At 36.2% G+C, this 25,309-nt stretch overlaps 2 protein-coding genes across 5 annotated transcripts in view; one reads left to right on the top strand and one right to left on the bottom strand.

The window, feature by feature from the left end:
* DGKB (diacylglycerol kinase beta) overlaps positions 1-25,309 on the top strand; it is an 808,737-nt gene that overhangs the window by 272,724 nt on the left and 510,704 nt on the right. For 2 of the 4 annotated variants that reach the window (XM_043462752.1, XM_043462751.1), the window contains 2 exons: positions 8,361-8,396; positions 17,583-17,699. In XM_043462752.1, coding sequence (XP_043318687.1) covers positions 8,361-8,396; positions 17,583-17,699 — 153 coding nt within the window. The remainder of the gene's footprint in view (positions 1-8,360; positions 8,397-17,582; positions 17,700-25,309) is intronic. The other 2 variants (XM_043462753.1, XM_043462754.1) reach the window with 2 other exon arrangements.
* Positions 19,237-21,873, bottom strand: LOC122438156 (U3 small nucleolar RNA-associated protein 14 homolog A-like). Its single transcript, XM_043462755.1, has one exon. It carries the CDS (start codon positions 21,701-21,703, stop codon positions 19,403-19,405), a length of 2,301 nt encoding a protein of 766 aa, XP_043318690.1. The 5' UTR covers positions 21,704-21,873; the 3' UTR covers positions 19,237-19,402.

The raw sequence follows: 25,309 nt of genomic DNA, 5'->3' as shown, positions 1-25,309 counted from the left end.
AAGGGCCAGGGGGAAAGAGAAACAATTCATGTTTCTTCTAACTGATACACTTGCCATACATTGAAATAACCTTTGGTTAAAGATATTAATAAACAACAGAAGTATAAAAATCATTTTTGATCCATTTCCTTTAAAAATTTGTATTATGTTCAGATTTGTGAGTGTACATACTTAAGAATGTGCAAAATCATAATAGGTTAAATTAATTATGACACTTCAATGTAAAACATAAAATTCCTAGAAACATATTTGGTTTCTATACCTAGAGATGTCCTCGAGATATATATATATATATATATATATATATATATATATATATATTTATTTATTTATTTATTTATCACGTGTGAGGAAGGAATAATTTACCCTCTTAGGGATAAGCAGTGCATCATTTTACAAAGACCATTTTTCTTTGCCCAAAACTGCTTTCCTTTTTTAATGCCAGAAATATCCATTATATATAAGGAAAACAAGCTTTTTAAACTAGTTTTATTTGGCCACTTTAGGTTTATCATGGCATTGAAAGTTTTTGTATTAAACTAATCCATACTGATATCCAAGCCTGTTCTCTCAGTCAGAACAGGGAAACATTGTGGTTTCTAACTGTTTGACTGTGTTTGTCAACATTTAAATTAATTTTGTTTCCAAATCACTTAAAAAATAGAGATGTGGCTATAAAACAAAAGCTTTGAACAAAAGTTCTTGTTAAGTCTGCTTTTGTTTTAATAAATGACTCCTGCACAGGGAAGCAATATGTTTGAATTCTGTCACTAACTTTATTTCTTGACTAGTCATCTAAACTTTTTGATTCTGTTTTCCAATCTGGAAAATGGGATATCTTGTTTTACCGGGAGGATTAAATGATACCATAAGCATATTAAAAAATGTATGAATATTCTTATATTGGTATAAGGTATTAATATAATTAATAATTATTTATAACTAATTACACATTTTAATAAGTAAATACATTTAATGATATAATTCTGTTAATTTGGCATTCTCTTAAAATAACTATGACCCTTTTAATGTTAGTACTATACTATGATTATATTTTAAACATTGTCAAACTTCTGATGTCTCCACCAAAGATTTATTTCTTTGTCTTATGACAATTTGAATTAAATTGTCAATTTAAAATGATTACATGTTAGAAAATATGAAGACAAGAGATATCTCAATACTTAAGAATAATAGGATTTTTAAAAATTCTTAATATTAAGTTAAACCTAATAAGTGCCCTGAAGGCAAATGTATCTTTTAAACTAATTATCTGTTCTTTGTATTCTGTTTAATATTAAAATGGTACTGATTAAATAAAATCAATCACATTCCTCTGTAGTCACACCTCACATTTGCTTAAATAAAACAATACACAGCTCTTGTATTAATTCTGATTAAAAATACATTACATTTAGAATTACACACTCAGGATAATTTTTAAAAAACTGAAACATTTACTCTGCTCACCCTTGATATTTAAAAATTATATACAGAGATGAAAAAAAGAAGTATGCAATTTCTGAATTTGTTTTGTGTCGACTTGCTTCTTTTTATTTTTCCCAGATGCCATGTTTTCTTATTGTAACTCAGGATTAGGCTACTGATAAGCAAGTTAATTTAATGTATACTCTTTGCCTACATATCTTGATTGAAAATGAGCCTATGTATATGTTGTTTTCATCACCTTTATTCTTGGAGTGAATTTCTAGTGTTGCTGTCAGATGGCTGAGCGTTGATGGTGAAATTCTCGGAGCTGGTTGCTTTTTCTCTTATGTCTTTATTACTTCTAGTTCCCACTGAGCTCTTAATTTCTCTTGATCCTGTTATTTATCAGCTGCTTTCCCATTTTCTGGGAAATAGTGACAAAATTTTTACTATTTCCTTACTTTCTTCCTCTCTACTACCTCTCTGCCAACTTTATTCTCTCTCTGTAGATAACTCACATCCCCCCTACTCTTGAGAAAGATGAAGCTTACAAGCATAAGTATCTGTAAATAACAGATTCTCTACGAATGTGGTAGGAAAATGGCAGCCAGGCTTCAATTTCATCCCATTGTGTTTTCATGGGGGATACCTTAAAATGGGATTTTTATTATCCAACTTGGCACAGTCTTTGCCTTTTGTGGCATTGGGCCCATTTGTATAACCTTCATGGTCCCTGTAGACTTTTGCATTCCAAACCCCTGTGAGTACAATCTCAGAGCTCTTTTTTTCACCATTTGACACTCCCTCAAAAATGAATAGTGGCTTAGAGAATTCTCCAGGCCAGAATACTGCAGTGGGTAGCCGTTCCCTTCTCCAGGGGATTTTCCCAACCCGGGGATCCAACCCAGGTCTCCTGCGTGGCAGGCGGGTTCTTTACCAGCTGAGCCACAGAGAAGTCTGCGCCGTGCCCCCCTCCCCTCACAACCCCCCCTCCAAAAGCTGTCTGGTAAAGAATCTGCCTGCCATGCAGGAGACCCCAGTTCAGTTCGTGGGTCTAGAAGATCCTCTGGAGAAGGGATAGGCTACCCACTCCAGAATTCTTAGGATTCCCTGGTGGCTCAGTTGGTAAAAGAATCTGCATGCAATGCAGGAGACCTGGGTTGGATCCACGGGTGGAGAAGATCCCCTGGAGAAGACAACGGCTACCCACTCCAGCATTCTGGCCTGGAGAATTCCATTGACTATATAGTCCTTGAGGTTGCAAAGAGTCGGACACAACTGAGCGACTTTCACTTTCTTTCTTTTCACTTGCAAAATGAATAGATTTGGAAAAGACTAATAGCTTTTATATAAGCTTCCACCTCATCTGAAAAAATTTTTTGAAGAACCTCCTTTTATTTTTTATTTTCAAATAGTCCCTCTGTGTGTCTCTCTGCTTCTTTCTCCCAGCAACCTGGATGCATACCTGTGTTTTTTTAACTTTGAAAAGAGAACTCTTTTGAGTCTCCATGAAAATAGTGCTCATTACTGCCTCCCATGCACATCATGCTGTCTCCACTCAAACTTTTAGAATTGTCATGTTTTCATTGAGAATGTGTATATATATATATATGTATATATACACACATATTTTATTTCACTGTAGATTTTTGCACTCTTTCAGGTTTTAGAGGATATAGTAAGAAGGTAAAAAGAGAGATCAATTTTTTCTGCAAATTTCATTACAAGTATTCTCAAACACAATACATATGAATCCAGTATATCCCCAAGCTTGTATGAATTATCAGTCATTCTTATGATGATATATATATATATATATATATATATATATAAATGATTGAATTTTCAATCATTCTTATATATGTATATATGGCTATATGTATGCATGTATATATATTTTATAAAAATACACACACTAATATATAATTTATTAAGTTGGACCCTTTGGAAGTAAATTGCAACTAGTATGACACCATATCTCTAAATATTTCAGCAGGAAAGTTCTAAGATAAGAACAACATTTATAATATTATTATGAAAATATTAGCTATTCCATAAAATCAGTAATAATTCTTTCTATGCCAATAACTATCTAAAAATGACTTTCATAGATTATTTTATCTCTTTGTTGGTGGTGCTGGGGTGGACAGGAGCTATTTGAAGTTCTTGCACTGCACTTGGCTGTTATTCTGAACCATTTGATAACTATAGTTTTTTCACCTGGCTCTCCATTGCACGTGCAGAGTAAGCATAGACACTTCACAAGATAGAAGGCATACAAGCTTCATGCCCTTCTTGTTGTTCAATCTCTCAGTCATGTCCGACTCTTTGTGACGCCATGGACGGCAGCATGCCAGGCTTCCCTGTCCTTCACCATCTCCTGGAGTTTGCTCAGACTCATATCCTTTGAGTTGGTGATGACATCCAACCATCTCATCCTCTCTTGTCTCCTCCTCCTGTCTTCAGACTTTCCCAGCATCAGGCTCTTTTCCAGTGAGTCAGTTCTTCACATCAGGTGGCCAAAGTATTGGAGCTTCAGCTTCAGCATTTGTCCTTCTAATGAAGTCAGGGTTGATTTCCTTTGGGATTAACTGGTTTGATCTCCTTGCTTTCCAAGGGCCTTTCAAGAGTCTTCTCCAGCAGCACAGCTTGAAGGCATCAGTTCTTTAGTGCTCAGTCATTTTTACTATCCAGCTCTCACATTAATACATGATTACTGGAAAAAACCGTAGCTTTGACTATATGGACCTTTGTAGGCAAAGTAATGTCTGAGCTTTTTAATACCTTGCCTAGGTTTGTCATTGCTTTTCTTCCAAGGAGCAAGTATTTTTTAATTTCATGGCTGCATTCACCATCCACTGCGATTTTGGAACCCAAGAAAATAAAAGTCTGTCACTGTTTCCATTGTCTCCCCATCTATTTGCCATGAAGTGATGGGACCAGATGCCATGATCTTTGTTGAATGTTGAATTTTAAGCCAGCTTTTTTCACTAACCTATTTCACCTTCATTAAGAGGCTCTTTAATTCCTCTTTGCTTTCTGCTGTAAGGGTAGTGTCGTCTGCATATCTGAATTTATCGATATTTTCCCTGCTCTTGTTTCCAGCTTGTGCTTCATCCTGCCCGGCATTTCACATGATGTACTCTGCATATATGTTAAATAAGCATGGTGACAATACACAGCCTTGATGTACTCCTTTCCCAGTTTGGAACCAGTCTGTTGTTCCATGTCTGGTTCTAACTCTTGATTTTGACCTGCATAGAGGTTTCTCAGGAGGCAGGTATGATGGTCTGGTATTCCCATCTCTTGAAATATTTTCCACAGTTTCTTGTAGTCTACACAGTCAAAGGCTTTAACGTGGTCAATGAAGGAGAAGTAGATATTTTTCTGGAATTCTCTACACATTTTTATGATCCAGTGGATGTTGGCAATTTGATTTCTGGTTCCTCTGCCTTTTCTAAATCCACAATGTACATCTGAAAGTTCTCAGTTCACATACTGTTGAAGCCTAGCTTAAGGATTTTGAGCATTACTTTGCTAGCATGTAAAATGAGTGCAATTGTGCAGTAGTTTGAATATTCCTTGGTATTGCCCTTCTTTGGGATTGGGATGAAAGCAACTTTTCTAATCCTGTGGCCACTGCTGAGTTTTCCATACTTGCTAGCATGTTGAGTGCTGCATTTTAACAGCATCATCTTTTAGGATTTGAAATAGTTAAGCTGGAATTTCATCACCTCCACTAGCACTGTAGGATTTCTGGCTCTAGTTGAGTGATCACACCATTGTTGTTATCTGGGTCATTAAGATCTTTTTTGTACAATTCTTCTGTGTATTCTTGCCATGTCTTCTTAATCTCTTCTGCTTCTGTTAGGCCCATACTGTTTCTGTCCTTTATTGTGCCATCTTTGCAGGAAATGTTCCCTTGGTATCTCTAATTTTCTTGAAGAGATCTCTAGTCTTTCCCATTGTATTGTTTTCCTCTATTTCTTTGCATTGTTCACTTAGGAACACTTTATCTCTCCTTGCTATTCTTTGGAACTCTGCATTCAGATGGGTGTATCCTTCCTTTTCTCATTTGCCTTTCATTTCTCTTCTTTTCTCAGCTATTTGCAAGGCCTCCTCAGACAACATTTTGCCTTTTGCATTTATTTTTATTGGGGATGGTTTTGGTTACCACCTCCTCTGCAGTGTTACAAGCCTCCATCCATACTTCTTCAGGCACTCTGTCTATCACATCTAATCCCTTGCATCTATTTGTCACTTCCACTGTTTAATAGTAAGGGATTTGATTTAGGTCATAACTGAATGGCCTAGCAGTTTTCCCTAACTTCTTCAATTTAAGTCTGAATTTTGCAATAAGGAGTTAATGATCTGAGCCACAGTCAGCTCCCAGTCTAGTTTTTGCTGACTGTACAGAGCTTGTCCGTCTTGCCTGCAAAGAATATCATCAATCTGATTTTGATATTGACCATCTGGTGATGTCCATGTGTAGTGGCTGCTGGTTAAGCATCTTTATTTGATTTCTTGAGAATCCCTGGAGACGCTCTCAGGACAATGCCATAGAATAGGATAAGCCACTTAATCTGGATTTAAGTAGATCACACACTTGTATATTGTAATAAAGATAGAAGAACTACATCTGTGTCTTTAAATGTTTATTTAGATCTAAACTTCAACCAAGAAGTAAGAAAGGTAGAAGGCTGACAAAATGCTCTGAGCTGGCCCAAACAGAAGCTAACACACACAATTTCCCTACCTCCAATTGTCCTGGGTGTTATGTTGACTGACTTGGACTCAGAAGTCAAGCATATTACTAACGCCAGAAGCTTTCAATAAAGGTTCTATCAAACCTGTTGTCAATCCATCTGAGAAACAGCAGCAGTGGTCCCCAGAGGCTTCTCCTGTTAATGGGATAGTTGTCCCAAGTTCATCTTCCAAGACTCCATAACTTTTTTTGATGAAAATCGGTTGCTACAGTGTTTTATATTTATACTCTGGAAATATATTCTAGTGTTGTATTGTTGTTGTTATTGTTGTTCAGTCACTAAGTTGTGTCCAACTGTTTGCAACCCCATGGACTGCAGCACACCAGGTCTCCCTGTCCCTCCCGGAGTTCTCCCAAGTTAATGTCCATTGAACTGGTGATGCTCTCCAATCATCTCATTCTCTGCTGCCCTCGTCTCCTTTTGCCTTCAATCTTTCCCAGAATGGGGGTCTTTTCTAGTGAGTCAGCTCCCCAGATCAGGTGGCCAAATTATTGGAGCTTCAGCTTCAGCATCAGTCTTTCCAATGAATATTCAGGGTTGATTTCCCTTAGGATTGACTGGTTTAATCTCTTGGCTGTCCAAGGGACTCTTAAGGGTCTTCTCCAACACCACTATTTGAAAGCATCCATTCTTCGGCACTCAGCCTTCTTTATGGTCCGGCTCTTACCTCCATACATGACTACTGGAAATACCATCGCTTTATATGGACGTTTGTTGGCAAAGTGGTCTTTGCTTTTTAATATGCCGTGTAGGTTTGTCATAGCCTTCCTTCCAAGAAGCAAGCATTTTCTAATTTCATGGATGCAGTCAGTGTCCACAGTGATTTTGGAGCCCAAGAAGAGAAAATCTGTCACTGCTTCCACCTTTTCCCCTTCTATTTGCCATGAAATGACGTCCCATGATCTTTTTTTAATGTTGAATTTATTCCAGCTTTTTTCACTGTCTTCCTTCACAGTATAAAAAGGCAAAAAGAGTTTTATTCCTGAACACTAATTTCCTCTAGGGCTGTCTTACACTTGTTTTGTTCTGCTCTTGGATGTACTGGATCCTTCTAGTCCATCTCTGTACAAGTAGCCACGAACCTCTCATGCAGGAATTTATTCTTCTGGGTTTTGCTTCCTTTCTGGTGTTCTAGTCAGTAAGGGAGTAAACTAATATCTGAACTCTCAGCTCTTTCATTCTCATTTTGGGAGTTCTCACATGGCTTGGTGCAGGAGAAGAAACTCAAAAGATTCTGAGTGTTCTCTTCTTTCTAGAGACACACGGTGTCTAAGAACTAGCTTCCTATCAACCTTTCCTACTCCCGCCTGAACCAAAGAAAATATTTATCTAGCATGATGAGTGTAATTTATCACCTATTCTTCCAGATTTGTGTTTTATGGTATAAAGCCCCATAGGACACAGCCTTTTGGAATTAGGTAAATGAATCTCTGTTTCTTGCCAGAAAAAACAAAATAAAACAAACAAACAAACAAAAAAACAATTTTCCCCACGTGGCTCAGAAAAGGAAGGGTAGTGGGTAATTAGAGAATATACTGCCAAAAAGACTGGTTTCAGTGTATTTAACTTAATCTTTTAATAATTATTCTAAAGTAAAATTTTTCTACTTATTTCATTATATTTTGAATTCTTACTGCTATTAATGTAATATATACTTTTTATTTCCAGAATATCACAAATTAATTCAACTCCATAAGCTGTATCTACATCAAAAAGAAGATGAGTGTTTTTGAGATAGGATTGAGAGTTGGACTGGAATGTGAAATAGTGGGCGGGGTAAATGGGCAAGTTAAAAAGTTAGTAAGAATGGTTAATGAATGATAATGGAACTTGGAGATGAGGTCTTATTCCAAAATATGAGTGTAATATATCACTGTTATTATTGAGAGGTCTGTGAAATTGACCAAATATTAGTATACTAAGTATATGAATTTGTATTTTAAATAAGTAACTCTATAACATGATCTCTTCTGCTTTAGAATGATCTTTATTTCATGAAGAGATCTTTGCTTATTAAAGAAAGTAAGAAGAAAAATTATGACAAATAAATGCATTTGTAATGTACTCAAATTATTTCACAGGTGTGTAGTGATATAATAATTTTCATTGGTATTTGCTTTCAGTATGACTTTTTTTTCAGCTTTAATATGAACTTCTCTTTTTCAGCAGAATCTGCCCACTTCAGGAGTTTCAGTCCCTGAGGTGCGTAAGCAAAAAAGGTTTTCACACTTACAATTATAGGTCATTATCCATCCTGTATTGTTATAAAGACCATTTTGGGCTGTGAGAGTGACATACTAATGTTAATTTATATGTTTTATTTTGTCTTATATTCTTATATTTGGAATTGGGATCTTTGCATTAATATTTACATGTTGGGATAGACTTGAAGCCTTTACCATCTACCTTCGTGACAGGCATTAGGGAAACAAGAAGTTATGTGGCACAGAATAAGCAGGATAAAATAACAGTGACTTTGCAGAGTTTTGACCAGTGTATAAGAATAGTGTTATTCCTATTTGTCACATTTAAACTTTGCAGAAAATCCGAACAGTTCACTAGTGTAAGCCCTTAAAATGTAGCTTGCAGTGATAGTAAATCGAGAAACTCTTGTTCACATTGAAGTGCATATTATTTTTAAAACATTAATCACTTAGCATATAGCGTTGCATAGGAAGTCATAGGAATACAATATAGTCACTAAATAAATGACTTTGATTTTGAAAATAAATGTAGGCATTGCCACAGCATTTATTTTCAGTAAAGTGTTAACTTTACCTTCAAATTAATGAAGTAAAGCCTCCACATTTTTCTGTGATGATACCCCATTCAGTTGCTATTATCTCTAAAGCATATGCTCAGATGGTATTTTTTCACTTAAAATTATAATTTGAATCACTTGGTTAGAATATATTACTCCTGATATCTAAATACTATATGAGTATGATTTATTTTCAGTTCAGTTCAGTTCATTTCAGTCGCTTAGTCGTGTCCAACTCTTTGCGACCCCATAGACTGTAGCAGGCCAGGCCTCCCTGTCCATCACCAACTCCCGGAGTTTACTCAAACTCATTTCCATTGAGTCAGTGATGCCATCCAGCCATCTCATCCTCTGTTGTCCCCTTCTCCTCCTGCCCTCAATCTTTCCCAGCATCAGGGTCTTTTCAAATGAGTCAGCTCTTCACATGAGGTGGCCAAAGTACTGGAGTTTCAGCTTCAGCATCAGTCCTTCCAATGAATATTCAAGACTGATTTCCTTTAAGATGGACTGGTTGGATCTCCTTGCAGTCCAAGGAGGGACTCTCAAGAGTCTTCTCCAACACCACTTAGAAGATTACATAATTGCACAAAAATGTAATAACCTCTCTTCTCCTCTAAAATATTTTCTAGTCAGTGTAGACTGCCTCATACATTTTTTAAAATTTCACTTTATAACTACAGACATACTTAAAATATACTAGTAGCTATGATTGATATATAGTTACTACTGAGAGATATTAAACTATTTTGGTATTCCTTAAGTCAGCTGATACCATTATTATTATAAGTTTTCTAAAGTAGACATGTTAAATTACACACTCAGGTAAGATAGGTATTAGGGAAGCCTATTATTTATGCTAATTTTTTTAGTGTCAGAGAATTAACTTTATGGTTAAGATAATTGAGTTTATTTTTGCCCCATCATAGCTCATCAGATAATTAACTGAGAATTTAAAAATTTTCTCTTTAGACTTGTTGATCTCAAAAGTGCTCCCATATTTAGTTATATAATTTGTACACTATAAATAAAATTAATACACCAAAATTGCTGTTTTCAAAACACGAATTTTTTAATTTGTCAGTGTTTCTGCTATGAAGTTTTAAAATGTCTTCCTATACTGGATATATATATATATATACTGGAGCTATATTGGTTTTGTGTGTGCATATATGTAAATGTATATTTATTGGCTAAACTTTTCACATGGGAGCAAGAGCTTTTCTGTGTGGATACATCTGTTATTTAGAAATGGCATATACCCTTTCTTGCATACATCATAGCCTTATTGCCCATGATAAGTTTCAATTATCAATTGTTTCAAAGTATAACAAAAGCATACCTTATTTTGTGAAAAGGCATTTGTTTATTAAGAAAATACTTTTAATTGTTTAAAAGTATAAGAAAAACTCACAAATATCTACATCAATTTCAGTGTAAAATAACCTCTCACTTTTTATTACTAATTCTCAAATCTTTTATAGACATTGTGTCCAGGCCAACTTGACTGTTCTTCCTACACACACACACACACACACACACACACACACACACACACACACACACACACACACACACACACACACACACACACACACACACACACACACACACACACACACACACACACACACACACACACACATCTTGTTTTATGGTCTTTCCAAAGGATGTAAGTAATTTTTCATGGTACTTTTATACTCAAAACTCATTGGTTTGAGTGATAATTAAATTACACAGTTCCAATTATAAGATAAATTCTACTTAGAACTTGCATAAACAGATAGGGGGCTACATAGAAATGACTAAATTAAGCTTTTAACTCAGCTGCTAGAAAGAGACAATGACTATGAAAATACAAGAGAGCTACTTATAGGTTTTTAAACTTCAGTTTTCCATGGCCATCAATTATTACGGTTTATCAAGGGAATGGAGAGTGAGTGGTGTTGAGGTCTATATGCTGCTGCTGCTACTAAGTCACTTCAGTCGTGTCCGACTCTGTGTGATCCCATAGATGGCAGCCCACCAGGCTCCCCCGTCCCTGGGATTCTCCAGGCAAGAACACTGGAGTGGGCTGCCATTTCCTTCTCCACTGTGTGGAAGTGAAAAGTGAAAGTGAAGTCGCTCAGTCGTGTCCCACTCTTAGCGACCACATGGACGGCAGCCCACCAGGCTCCTCCAGGCAAGAGTACTGGAGTGGGGTGCCATTGCCTTCTCTGTGAAGTCTATATACCCTGACCTAATTTTCTAGTGGCCCAGCTATAGCTAGTAAACAGCCCAAATGATTTTCACATGGACTTTCCCATTCCTAAATTTCATTTCTTCCAATCAGAATTTCTTGAATAGAAATCTTCTAATCTTTCATACTTAACATTCAGTATGAACTTGTGCTAGATGAGAATACGCATATCATGTGTGATTTATGAAAACCAGGGCTGTGGATCAAGGTATACATTTTACCTTCAGGCTGAGTTGGTGAATAGCACCTGCAGGTATGTTAAGACTAGGATTGATTCTGTCTCGTTTGTTTTCCTCTGTCTTCCTACAAAAGACTCAGATTATCACACCAAGTTATGGAGACATCCTGGAAAAACAAATAAAATACTATAAAGTAAATAAAGTACTTCTTCACAATACCCATCTTTACTAAACAGCCTGAGTTTTTTTTTTAGCTATTTTAAAAATTATTGTCATTTACTGAGTGCATAATTTATGCTAGTACTTTATCTGCTTTTTCTCAATTTATCATCACATAAAATTTCCCATTTTACAGATGAATTAAGGGATGGCTTAGAGAGGTAAATAACTTACTTGCCCAAGTCTTTACAGAGACAAAGCTCGAATACAACCTCCAAGCCCATATTTTTGCCTTTGTACAAAATATTTTTTGCTTTTTGAATAAGTACTTATCTAACTAATTAAAAAGAAATGGAAATCTTTATATCATTTGTCATAGCTATGCTTAAAACTGTATAAAATATTTCTAAAAATTCAAGACTACTTTGCTACTCAGCCGTGTTTCACTGCAACTTCTAAGGATTTCTGGTAGATTTTGAGCCTTCTCCATGATTGGAATGATTTAATATTTCTCAGCAGGAACATGTTTAAATCTTGTAATAAGGTTATGATAATTAAAGGTGCAGCTTTGCAACTGTCATTAAGTTAGTTTCTTGGAGTTTGTAACTTGTTTAAACCCTGATGAACATGGTTACACTCCTGCTTCAGGGAGATCTTTTACATCCTGTTCCTTGGGTTAAAATCCTAGTTTCAGGGAAATGCTTAGGGACTAGCTCCAGTGGCAGAATGGGCTAAGTCACCATTTTGGCAAGTGATGCAGTAGCAGAGAAAGCAGGTTGTGAGATTCCAGTAAAGAATACTGTTGGTGGGCCAGCAAAACTCGCCCCCACCCTTTGTGGCTTTTGTACCAATCAAGGCGCTTTGCCGCTGCCTGTCTCTCATGCTGAGATTGGACAAAAAGAAGAAAATCCTATGCTTGAGGTAATCATCACTTGCTGCTTGTCATTTGTGAGTGATCAATAACAGCAGGCTTAAGTATTGTGGTAAACATCTCTTTTGTGAAAGCACTTTTCAGCAACTTACAAATACTCTACTTCTGAGAACCAGCATGAGATAGAAAAAGACTTTTTTTAGAGCACATATTTAAGGTGACGTCTTTTTATTTCATTTATCGTGTCTTTCTGTTTTCTGTGGATTGTCTTTTCATCTTTTCTTCTCTGTTTATGATGATGGTGATTATTTGGAATTCTAATAGAACATATTGCCCAGTTAAGATCTGTTGTGCTACTAGAGTCGTCTAAGGATCAGAAGACACTGAATTCTATGTTTTAAATGTCTGCATAGCAAACACAAATGGTTGATATTTGAAAATGCTGAAATATCGATAACTGTGTTTTATATTTTGTAGTTATATGTTCTGTGTTCTTTCATTTTTTTTGGTTAAAGCAGCTCTTTTCAGTGTTTGAATAATTCCTATTGATTGAAGCAATAATTTTCCAACTCTTTATATCTAGGATAATTTATCTGGCAGAACAAAATTTACCTTAATTATAATAAAGTAATTTAGTTTGTGATTTAGAGCCCCAAAACTTAAAAAAAAAGAACTGAAGGTGAAGTGATAAGTACTGCCCTGTATTATCACAGAGCAATTTTATCCTGAATAAAGATGCAAAATAATGCTGGCGAGCTCTTCCTGAAATTTTTCTGTAACTTCAGCATTGGAAGTAACATTCTTAGATCTCATAATAGAATTTGGCCAGTCAGGGAGTATCAACCCCCAATGCTGGCCAGTGACATTTTTGTGGAGATCAGATTTTTCAAAGATGTAATTGCTTGACCATTCCCGTGCCTCATATAGAATCGAAAAGAAGTAAAGATGTTCTTAGTGGAAATAGGGAAAAGTATTCAACTACCCTCCTGTTATCCTATGCTGCTTAAGTAAAATATAGTGAATAGCTCAGAGTGACTTCCATACAGTTTGGAAATAAACATGAAACAAATGAGTATAATGCAAAGAAAACCATGGAAAAATATTAAATGGTTTATGAGTCTTTCCTGTTTTTAAATTGTCAGTCTGATTAATTCTAGGAATTTCAACCACTAAGCATATTTCCATCAAACAATGAAACCACTTTATTCTTGGTGGTGGTGGGGGGTGTGTGTGTGTGTGTATTTGAATAAATATGTTTTATTATCTAGATCATATAGTAAAATTCACCTGCTGATGAGTCAACTGAAGTTTTTTCATTAATCTGTGATATACCTCTAATGATTCTAGACTTTAAAAATAAAATTTTAACAATTGAAAAGTCAATTTAGGGTTTTAAAATTTGTTTTTTTATTTTACAATTGCTACTAGAAAGCATTAGTTTGGTCTAGTCCACAGTTTTCTCAGAGGGATGACCCCCCAGAAAGACACAAAATCACTTAAACAAGTGCTTTCTGCCAGCTAGAGATTCTCAACCACACAGGATTTCCCCCAGCTATACACTTTTTTATTGTTTTGTTGCTAAGTCATGCCCAACTCTTTTGGGACCCCAAGGACTGTAGCCAACTAGGCTCCTCTCTCCATGGGACTTCCCAGGCAAGAATACTGGAGTGGGTTGCCATTTCCTCTTCCAGGGTATCTTCCCAACCCATGGATCGAATGTGTCCAGCATTGCCAGGTGGATTCTTTACCACTAAGCTACCAGGGAAGCCCAAATACTATTAATTGATAACTTGGTAATTCTTTACAGATATACACTCACATGTTTTATTTATTTATTTATTTTTATTTTTTTCACTCACATATTTTAAATGCCCAGAATTACATTTATAAATAGTATGGACACAAATGCTGAGTTCCATTGTGACTAGTCAACTTAAATTTTGTTTAGATCTTATAACTCAAGCATTTGAGAATTTAATGCTAAATAAAAATGTTGGATTACAAGGCAGAATATATGATGTATAAATGATAACTTTCACAATGTAGATTTTTATAAAATATTGTTACCACATTTTATTTACCTGCATGTTAGAACTCAGAAAAAAATAACCCCACACCCACCAAGTATTACATGCTTGAACTCAGTGCAACATGGTATGGATTTTCAAATGTAGGTTGCTGAGCTTTACTCATCTAAAAATATGCCTATTGTAATTAGTTAACTTTTTCATATATATGTATTTGAAAATATAACAAACATTTTACATAATGATGATATTAAAGAGCACCCTAATGGAAGAACCATACCTATTTTACATTATTCACAATAATTTTCATTTATTTAGCACATGCACTAATATAGGCACAATATTAGAACTTTATACATTTTCTTTTAAGCCATACACAACATTGAGAAATAGGTATTGCTAACTCCATTTTGAGTAAAAGTCAATTCTCTAAGGCTACATAGTATTTAAGTAGCGAAGATGGATTCCACTTGGGATTTCTGACTCCAAATCTCATCCTATAATTCACTCATTTATTCATTATACCCTTAACTATCTGTGGACAAAATGTAATTTTCAAACTTAGAAAGAATGATCTGTTCCTTAAAATATCAATATTTTTGCCAGAAATTCTGCTTATATGAAAATACATCAGTTTCCAAAGAATTTGAATTTCAGGAATCCTATTGCACAAGTCATTTTTATCTACACAAAAATATATTCAGTGCACCATGAAATTGCAAGGACTATAAAAGGGCTATGCTGATTAGCATTTATTTTGGTCCAAGAAGTTTTCTGTTCCATTTGGCCTTAATATATATCAAAAGAGCTTTACTTTTAATTCCACTTAAAAATATTTTCCTAAATGACAGTAATTGAGAAGTAATTGACAAAATACATGCAAATATAGGAACAGAAATGTATATATGTATCTGAATATGTAATAGAGAATACATGGCACTCAGACCTTTAAACACACATGGGAGACATTGCTAATTGATCAGGACAGTTTTTCACATCAAGTTTAGACATGCCTTAGGAGTTCTTCTCAACACAATATTTCAGGCACTTTAAATTGCTTGATTTTTGAATGTTAAGATTGATTTATATCTGCATTCATTTTTAGTGATTTTTTCAGGCACTGATCTAGGATTTAATGTGAAACAGTTAAGCAAAGTCATTTCTCTATGGAGCTTTGATTTAAAGTGTAAGAAGACCAGTATTAAATAGATAATATTTTAAATTATATAAAAAATATGCATACACACAAACATATAAAGGAATAGAGTCTAATGTTTGACCAGGAGCAAGAAAAGCTGTCCAGCAGAGTGCAGAATGGTTGTAAGAGCCCTGTATTAAAAGCACAATTATTGTGATCAAGAAACAAAGATGTAAAGAAAAAAGAAACAAAGATGGGGTTGGTGTAGCTGGAGTGCAGTAATAAGGGATGAGTGTGGCTGTTACATAGAGAATCAACTGGAGGGAGACAAAATGGAAAGTGATCGACTCATTAAGGTGATGGCCACAATAATTAAGGCAAATAAGATAATGGGGGCTTAAAACATGTAATGATAGATGTGATGAATCATCATCCAGTTTGGGATTTATTTTTAAGGTGGATAGGGAGAAACTTTTTATTTTAATTAGTTTTTATTGTTTCAGGATTCATATGCATTCTAGATACTTATGTGGACAGAGAGAAAGGGCATTTGTTTATAGGAATTAAGCTCCTGGGGGAATCTCTGAACAGTGTTGACTTAAAAAATAGTTACAACCTAAAAGCTCAGGGTTATGTTTTATTTGGTGGGAATTTTTAGGACTTCAAGCCTGAGAGACAACATTTCAAGTAACCCTGAAAGAACTGCTCTGAGGATGTGGGGGCAGGAGTCAGGTTATATAGAAATTTGCAAAAAAGGCAGGTAGTATGAACATCAAAAACATTTTTGTGAATTAAAACCATATATCTCAAGTTAAGAAATTTGGAGCTTCTTCTGTATGGGCAGATGCAAGAATTTGGACACTGGAATCATTCCTTTCATATGCATCTCAGCTATCTAGGACCAGTATCCTGCATTTTTTTCACACCCTGAGTTCCTTAGTGCTCACCATAGGGAGTGGCTGCAAGGTGGTATTGTTCTTCCTGATTGCCCTTAGGGGTCAGAAATCCACATTTAGAGGGATGAAATTGCTGATCTCTGTGATATTCTTGTTTACTGATATGGCAAGAATATTCCTTTTCTCAACAGGGAATATAAACTTAGGCTTCATTATCAAATTGAAGTTGAAAGCCTTGGGTGTAAATGAAGTTACCTAGGGAGTGTGTGTAGACAGTGAAGATGAGAGGCCCAAGGGAAAGGTCAAGGGTTAAATGTTGAGATTTTAAGGTTGGAGGAGGAATAAGAGAAAAGACTTAGGGAGAAGTTAGTAAAGTAAGAGGAGCGCTAAGGAAAGTGTTCTGGAATCCAGTTGAAGCAAATTTCCTAGAGGGAAAAGGTCAATTCTGTCAAATGCTGCTTAAAAATTGAGAAGTTGAAGACTGATCAACAAGTGCAGCAAATGAGCATGTCATTGGTGATTTGCATAAAAGGTGAATTGGTACATTAATGGTAATAAAAGCTTTTTAGGTTGGGTTGAAAAGAGTGAGAGGAGAAGAAATAGAAACAGGAAGAAGACAACCATGAAAATGTTTTCTGTTATGGTGAATATAAGTGTTAGCTGGGAAGGAATGTGTGTTTTAAGTTTTATGCCACTCTTGATGATCAATAGTAGTTTAAGGGTCTATCATGTATTCATTTTCAATATTGCATGTATTTATAAGCACTAAATTTAGTGCTTGGTACGAATTTATTTACAGTCCTGTAGTATTATCTGTACCATTGTTTATGAAAGTGATTAGCTTTAGTAGTCCTTAAGAAATTTTAACAGAGTCATAATTGGGCACCTAGGATAATATGTTTTGGTTTTTTTTTGCAACCTGTCTTTAACTGATATTTTGGCCATGCATCTATCATATATTTTGAGCCAGTAGAAAGCATCTGGTTTCATATTATTCACTAGAAACACCAAATTAGGAAGCTGAGTCCAAGTTAGTAGCCATGAAATTCTTCTTTATGTTGCCTTTGTAGTAAAGCAATTAAATATTTTCAATATTTTGATAAAAGATTTTTTCCTAACAGGAAAGACAAGCAACAGTGAAAAGGGAAAAGGGTGGTTCCCAGCAGTCAAACAAAGTGACCGACAAGAACAAAATGCAAAGAGCCAACTCTGTTACTGTGGATGGACAAGGCCTACAGGTAGGATTATTTTAATCCAAATTTTAGTAGCTTTCATATTTGTTACTTTGGTGCTCTTAGAGGGGCATATGTCCAGCTATCAACACATTTATTTAATGTGCAAATTTGTTCAGTAGATAATTTTAGGAACATTTTTATTAATTTATCAAGATGTCAGTTTTATAGTTGATTGACAGAGTGACATTCTGATTAATCATTTATGACGGTGTCTTCATTTAAACTCAAATTGATAAGAGATCTTTTGTCAACCTGAAGCTTTTGCAAATTATTATTAAATATAATATTTGTGTTATATATGTGCATTATTTATTTCAAAGCATACTTTCTCCCTATATATTATTGTATCTATTTGGAAGTCATTTTGATTGAAAAAGTGTTTTCAGAAAATAATAAAATGAACTCTTCTGTGTGGAATTTTTTTCAAATCAATAATAAAAATAAAGAATCCATTATAATTTATCCATATCTTCCATTGTTTTAAGTTGAAATTGAAACTGCATATATGTATCTAGTTTAACACAGGTAACTCAAAATCATGCTTTTAGTACTTTAAAAACCTCTGAGTTACCCCTAGGGGTCCCTGACATCAAGAGGAACATTTCTTTCCATCTCTATTTTAAATGTTTAACATTAGTTAGCTCATTAATTTTACTGCGCCGTGTCTTCGCTGCTGGGCACTAGCGTTCTCTAATGATGGAGAACAGGGCTGCTCGCTCTGGTGGTGCTCCGGTTTCTCACTGTGGCGGCGTCTCTTGTTGCAGGGCACAGGCTCTAGGTACTCAGGCTTCAGCAGTTGCAGCGCACAGGCTCAGTGGTTGTGGCCCCCCAAGCTCAGTTGCTTCATGGCATGTGGAATCTTCCTGGACCAGGAATTGAACCTGTGTCCCTTTCAAACACGAACACAATCAAAGAACTCGGCTTAATCTATGGATTATGTTTTTGTTGTTGTTGTGTTTTCTGAAGTTATTTTTCTTTTGTTTTCCTATCTGTATGTTTCTCTCTTCCAATTTCTAATTCTTTTCCTTAAGAATATGCTGCAGTTTTTATGTTCTCCAAGAAAATTTACCAACCTCTTACTACACAAAGATATAGTATGTTACATACTTGAATTTGATATATATTATTTTATATCTTTTTCACTTATTATTTTATCTGTGATTCTATGGGTTATGTCTTTTATGTCCTTAGTTTGCAAGGACAGTTGAGATCACATGGTAGTTGCCTAAATGCTTGCTTCTTCATTGTTTTGAGTGTCTCACTGAAAACAATAATTATTGCTTACATATTGATAATCAGATTACTGATTTTTTGACATAATAAAACATATTGTGAATAGAAAATTGCTTATGAATCATTAAATTCAAATGTGAAAAGAGGAAATTCTGAATGATAAAATTATTTACATTGGTCAGAGAGTATAGAAGTTAATTATCAAAAGAGGAAATCAATGTCTACACATTTTGAAAGGCATACGTGTGTATTAAGCAATCTCATTGAAAGTCCCAAATATAAAATTTATCCACAATTTTTTTTTAAATAGATAAAAATGCCTTTATTTCTAAAACATGGCTTAACTACACCCACGGTGTGCTAAGCTTGTTTTGGAATCATCTTGCAGCTCTAAGTAAAACCAGGTCAGTGGAGGCTGGGTTATCAGTTCCCAGCACCAAGCTGTCACTACTTCAGCAATTCAATCCACACAGTTATTCTCCAGATGTTTTTTTGTGATGTATGGAGAGTCGTTTTGGATACCTCTGTACAACAGAGAGGTCCGACCTTGAGGAAGATCGGTAGCCCACATCCTCCGCTTTGATAGGCTGAATGCTGTGGCCTGGCTTGGTGACAACCTTGGGCACGGTCAGCTTTTGGAGGGCCCTCTGGGTGTTCCACGTGGATCCTATGGGGGTCTGAATGGTCCTTTGAAATTGCTGATGGTGTGTGAATGGATGCGGAAGCACCTGCACCTGATGAGCTGCTGCATGGATGTTCCGCTTCTCATTGATAATCACATTTGGCAAATTCTTGTCTTTCCTTGGAGGACCCTCAGGGGCTTTAATGAGAAACTGGCGTCTCTTCTTGGCGCTGGGCTTCAGGCCCATACCACCCCACTCGCCCCAGCCAGGCAGAGTCAGGTCCAGGTCCTTTGGCTTGCTGGCCTCCACAGCTTCCCTCTTCTCTTTCAAGAAGTCTCTGATGACATCATCCCCAGCAAAAGCTTCCTTTGACATCTGCCTTTGATCTTTCTCTTCTCTATCTTCCAACTCCTGTACAGTCATGGGAACTGCCAAGGACTTCATGGAAGGCGATTTTGTGGTTAGGAGGTTCTGGAGATCAATCATTTGTTCCTTCCTTTTCTTCTCCTTGGGGGCGCCAATATGATTACTTAGATTCTTCTCCAACTGCAGCCCTTCCACTGCAGTTCTGGGAAGCTCCTTGTTTTCCACACACCCTTTTCTGCCCAGCCCCTCCAGCTCGTCCAGAGTCTGAGCTCTCTCTGGCCTCTGCAGCAACACGGGCTCCTCGTCCTCCCTGGCAGGTTCCTCTCTCTGAGCTGTCCTCGCTGAACTCAGTTCTTTCTTCCCCGACTGATGGTTCTCCATGATGAGTTTCTGAGACTGTGCCCTCAATTCGGACAGCACCTCCTGGCTGCTAGGATCCTTTGTTACACGTCTGTGCACTGGCTCCGCCATGTGGTTGAGCTCAGACTTCTGTCTAAGTGATCGCCTTTCCTCAAATTCTTTCAAGAGAGTTTCTTCTTCCACCACTGCTCTTTCTTCCTCACTTTCAGAAGTCTCCTGGGCTTCAGGCTCAGCAGGGTCTTCCAGGTCTTTCTGGACCTCAGCCTCTTTGGCATCACTGAAGTGATTCTGCAACATCCAGGGGTTCAGTCCATTTGCCTTTATCTGCACCCCATTCACCATGTCAGGGACAAGAGTTTCTTCCTCTTCCTCCTGGCCTTCCTCCCCTTCCTCACTCTCGGAGGCCGCCCAGACCTTCTGCGTCAGCTCTTTGTTCCTGGCCAGCTGTTCCTGCATAGCCTGGCGAGCCTCCAGGTCATATTTAGCCATAATTGCCTTTGATTTTGCCCATTTCCCGCTGTTCTGGTGCTTAAGGCTCATTCGCTCCATCATTCTGGCCTTGTCAACTTTTTTCAGTTCTTCCAGTGCTGCAGCAGGATTGACCTTCTGCAGCTTCTCAAAATCTTTTAAGGCTTGCTTGGCCTTTCCTTTCTTCAGAATTCTGTGATACTTTTTGCTTTTGATTCTCTTCTCCCTTCGAGCCCTGGCCTCATAGTAGGACTGCAGGGCCCGGGCCCTTTGAAGCTCTGCTCGGTGCATCTTTACCTCCTCCAGGCTCATAGCTTTGAGAGAGGCCTTTTCCACGGGAGTCAGTAAAGGGTCCATCACGGGCTGCTTGTTCTTATGGAGAAGATTAAATATCTCCTGCTCCAGGGGAGTTCCTGCCTTCCAGCCACTGACCACATGTTCGATGGGAGCAAAGGCTGACTGGGGCTTGCTCAGGGGAAAAACCAGCTGCTCTGCTTGCCGGTTCTTCAGAACGACAGGATCCCATTTGGAGAGGATTTGGGAGCTTTTATTGAATGCCACTTCTCTGTGGATCTGCTCAATCTCTTCTCTGTGAAGTGGTAACTCCACAGTCTTCTTTGATTTCACTCGATTCAGCTGCTTTTTCACAGCAGCCAATGAGGATGAAGTTTTAACAGGCTCAAGCAGATCTGAAAGGACCAGCTTTTCTCCTGATCCTTCAGAACTTACATTGAACTCTGACACCTTCAGACTAGCCTCAGACCTCTCAGCCAATTTCTGCCTATCCTTTCCATTAAGTGAACTGATTGATTCCAGAAGCTTCTGATGCTTTCTTTCTCCATCATTGTCCCCTTCATCTTCACTGGTGCTCAAGGGGTAGTCTTTTGGCAAATCCTCTAGTTCTTTCTGTTGGTTCGAAGCCAGAAAGTTGCTCTCTGCAGCCTGGTTCGCGCTCATCTCAGCAGCCTGTCTCTCACATGGACCAGGAGTGGAAGTCGAAAAGCAAAATTTTTCCACAATTTTGATAGCAAAAACTTTTAGTTTAGTGATCCTGTGAAATTTTTAGTGAAAAATAATCAACATTTGTAGTTTTAGTAGGTCAATTGATGATATTGAGTTTAAATCTTTAGTTACTCTGGGTTCCTGCAATGAAAATAACAAAAGGAAACCTAATTTTGACTTTTTCACACATTTTAAAATTCAAATATATTTCACACAAATATATTTCACAACATACTTCCAACATACATGGATGGGAAGCATGCATCATTTGTTAAACAGTATATACTAGACACTGTGATAATATTTTATGCCTATTAAGTGATCCTTCTCAATGATGTCTGAGATAATTATGAATTCTTAAGTCTCCAACATATAATAAATATTATTACCACTTTAAAAATGAATACATTGATGTTCTAAAGTAAAATTATTCCTAGGGCCTCTCAGTGAGGTGAGAATGAAGGCCATCAGACTCAGAGTTTGTGTTACCCTCCTGAGATCCCTGTTCCCTTGGTTAACAAATTTTAACAGGTCTAGAAATGCTAAATTTCTAACCTTCTTGCTCTTCCATGTACTACTTTTGCAAATTTTTAAAGAAAAATTTGAAATTGCTAGAATTATAACTGCTTTAGTCTCTTTCTTAATATTTCTATAGTTACACCTGTCTTTACTTAAACGTCAAAACCAAAATTAAATGGTGCATGCAGAGACTTTAAACTGACATAGGTATATAAGATGTATTTTCTTTTATATTCTAAAGGATGCAAAATTTTCAATCTTATTACAACTAAATCACATCAAAAACAATAGATGATTAACTTTCTCTGTGTATGTGTTTCCTTTCTCTAACCAGATAATAACTTTTTATAGATTTCTTTGACATATAAAATTGTCAGGTATTTTTGTTGGTTAGCAAAGGGAAAGCATCAGCCCTTATAACACATCAGAAAGTAAATACTATGATCATCATCACTTTGATTTTTATCTTAAAAATATTTTACATAATCACTTCACTTTCACATGCAGTAGTCTATTTCACCTCAGCAGAATGGACTAAAATATGATGCACATAGGTGTTCACATAACTTGGGAGAAAATATTTAAAAAGTGGACAATAAATTATTGGATAACTATTTCATACAAAATGTAAAAATAATTTTTGTTGTGGTAATCAATTTTAAAATCATAAAATGCTTATTCTTTGTCACAAAATTTTAAAAGACCTTCCAGAAAATTAATTTTCTGTGAGTTATAAAAATATATATCACCAAAAAGCATTGAGTTGCAGCCCAGTTTGCATATAACTCAGTGACAGAAGAGATCTACATGGCTTACAGACTATTAATCATAGTTAAGCACATTCATCTTACTTCTTTCCAGCTAACCAGCATAATGATCAGGATTATTATTTCTAATTAGAGGAAGTAATAGATCATGTATAACCTTAGGATGAGTCTCATTAATTAACCCGAGTCCTAGGGGACTTCAAATAGAGGTGGTTAGGCACTCCGTCTTTGTCATCGCTCACACCATAGGTTTACATTTAATACATATGATCAAATGTAATTGAAACAATTCCTTAACATGCAAGAGATGTGAAAATACAGATGATTAGCTACATGAGAACAAACAATTAGAAAAACAGAACAGTTGTTTAAACTGTATTATGCCCATGTTACCTTGTCCCTAAATATTCTTTTGAGAAAAATTTCCGAATGTGTCACTTGCAAACCAAAAAGTCTATAGTTTGTAATACTCTTAGCAAAAAATAAAGAGGAACCTTTATAATGAAATATCTAAAAGTGAACTAGTGTTGTCCCCACCACAGCTGCTTTTCTCTTTCCCTACTGTTTTTATTATTTACAATTATCTCATTCTTATAATTCCCAAAACTGTAAATTAAACATGCATATATGCACTATACAGAAATGTATAGCATGGATATCAAATTTATTCCTTTTCTTTGATTATATGTATATGTATGTCCACTTTGGGATCCTCAGGCTTATTGATTCTAATAATCAGCTCTTCATTGTCATTTTAAGTCTCTAAGTCCAAAATTCCTATTCTATATTTTGGGTATTATAACAACCTCTAAAATGAGTTCTGGTCTCCATAGATATAAAATGTACTCGATTATAAATGAAAATATGGAACTGAATAAGATAAGATGTGTCAGGGCTGAGAATCAGCATTGTCTATAATTTATGTAAGACAGGGAGATTAGGTCTCATTAAGAAGTGAAGAGTAGGGGCATTACCAAGAACTTTGGCCCATGGAACTGAAATGATGGAGTTGCCGTTGACTGAGATGGAGAGGGTCTGGATAAATAAAATTTGGAGTAAAATATCTGATGCTGTTCAATATCCAAATGGAAGTGTTTAGTGGGCAGACAGATGTGTGAATCTAGAATTCAGGGGTGAGAGTAGATATGAATTTGGGACAGAAAGGCATACTGAGGTATGTTCCTTCTATTCCTGCTTTTTGGAGAGTTTTAATCATAAATGAGTGTTGAATTTTGTCAAAGGCTTTCTCTGCATCTATTGAGATAATCATATGGTTTTTATCTTTCAATTTGTTAATGTGGTGTATTACATTGATTGATTTTGAACTTAATACCATCACATATGAATTCGCTAAGGGAGAGAGTATATGTAGAGAGAATGGTTGAACTGGGATCCCAAACCAGTCTGACCCTAAAGCCATGTTCTAAAGTGTTTCCAATATATAAATGAAACTGCTCCTTTATATGACTAAATGTGATCTTGCGTGATTTATTTTTATAGAGGAGAATCCAGTCTGAACTGTTTCTTACTGCATGCAGTGCCTTCACACCTAATTTAGAACCACTCTGCAGGATTTCAAGTATCACATATGCTCTAAAATATTCCTGAACACTTCCCCCCACCATCAGTATTTTCTTTGCTATACTGTATTGCCCTATCCCAATGTTTTGTTTTTGTTTTTTAAAGACTGCTTTGAGAAGGATTCCATAGACATACCTCAAGCACAAGAGTGGGGTGATGGGAAGCTGAGAACAGGATCAGGGTTCTCTCACACATCAGACAGAGTAATTTGCTTTTCATCTGTTTTATATACTGTTCCACTTGAACTTATTTCAAGTGCTATATAAATATTTACTTCCAAGGTCAAAGAGTTGGGAAGATCCCCTGGAGTGCAAAATGGCTGACCACTCCAGTATTTTTTCCTGGAAAATTCCATGGACAGAGGAGCCTGGCAGGCTACATACAGTCCATGGCATCACAAAGAGTCAGACATGACTGAGCATACACACATGCACAACAGGATTTTTAAAATATTTGGATTTTTGTCTTACTCTTCCCATCCCACTAAAATTTATAACCAAATGCATATGAGATTTTAGGATGACAATAAGTCAGTTTTCAAAGTAATTCTTTTATATTTTATTTCAGAATGATTATATAAAAGTAAAAATTCAAAATTTGTCCTGTTAAAGACTATATTAGGTACAATTCAAAAGACAATTAGTGAACTTGAATGTGAAATTGATGCCTTAGTGCTATCTAATCTTCAGATCTC

The sequence above is a fragment of the Cervus canadensis genome, chromosome 3, assembly GCF_019320065.1.
Source record: "Cervus canadensis isolate Bull #8, Minnesota chromosome 3, ASM1932006v1, whole genome shotgun sequence".
NCBI classification, from domain to species: domain Eukaryota; kingdom Metazoa; phylum Chordata; class Mammalia; order Artiodactyla; family Cervidae; genus Cervus; species Cervus canadensis.
Note: the sequence above shows the minus strand (reverse complement) of the source record. Positions and strands in the feature narration are given on the sequence as shown.

Coding starts and splice junctions, on each gene's coding strand:
- LOC122438156 (XM_043462755.1), bottom strand. CDS start 21,703: ATGAGCGCGAACCAGGCTGCAGAGAGCAACTTTCTGGCTTCGAACCAA.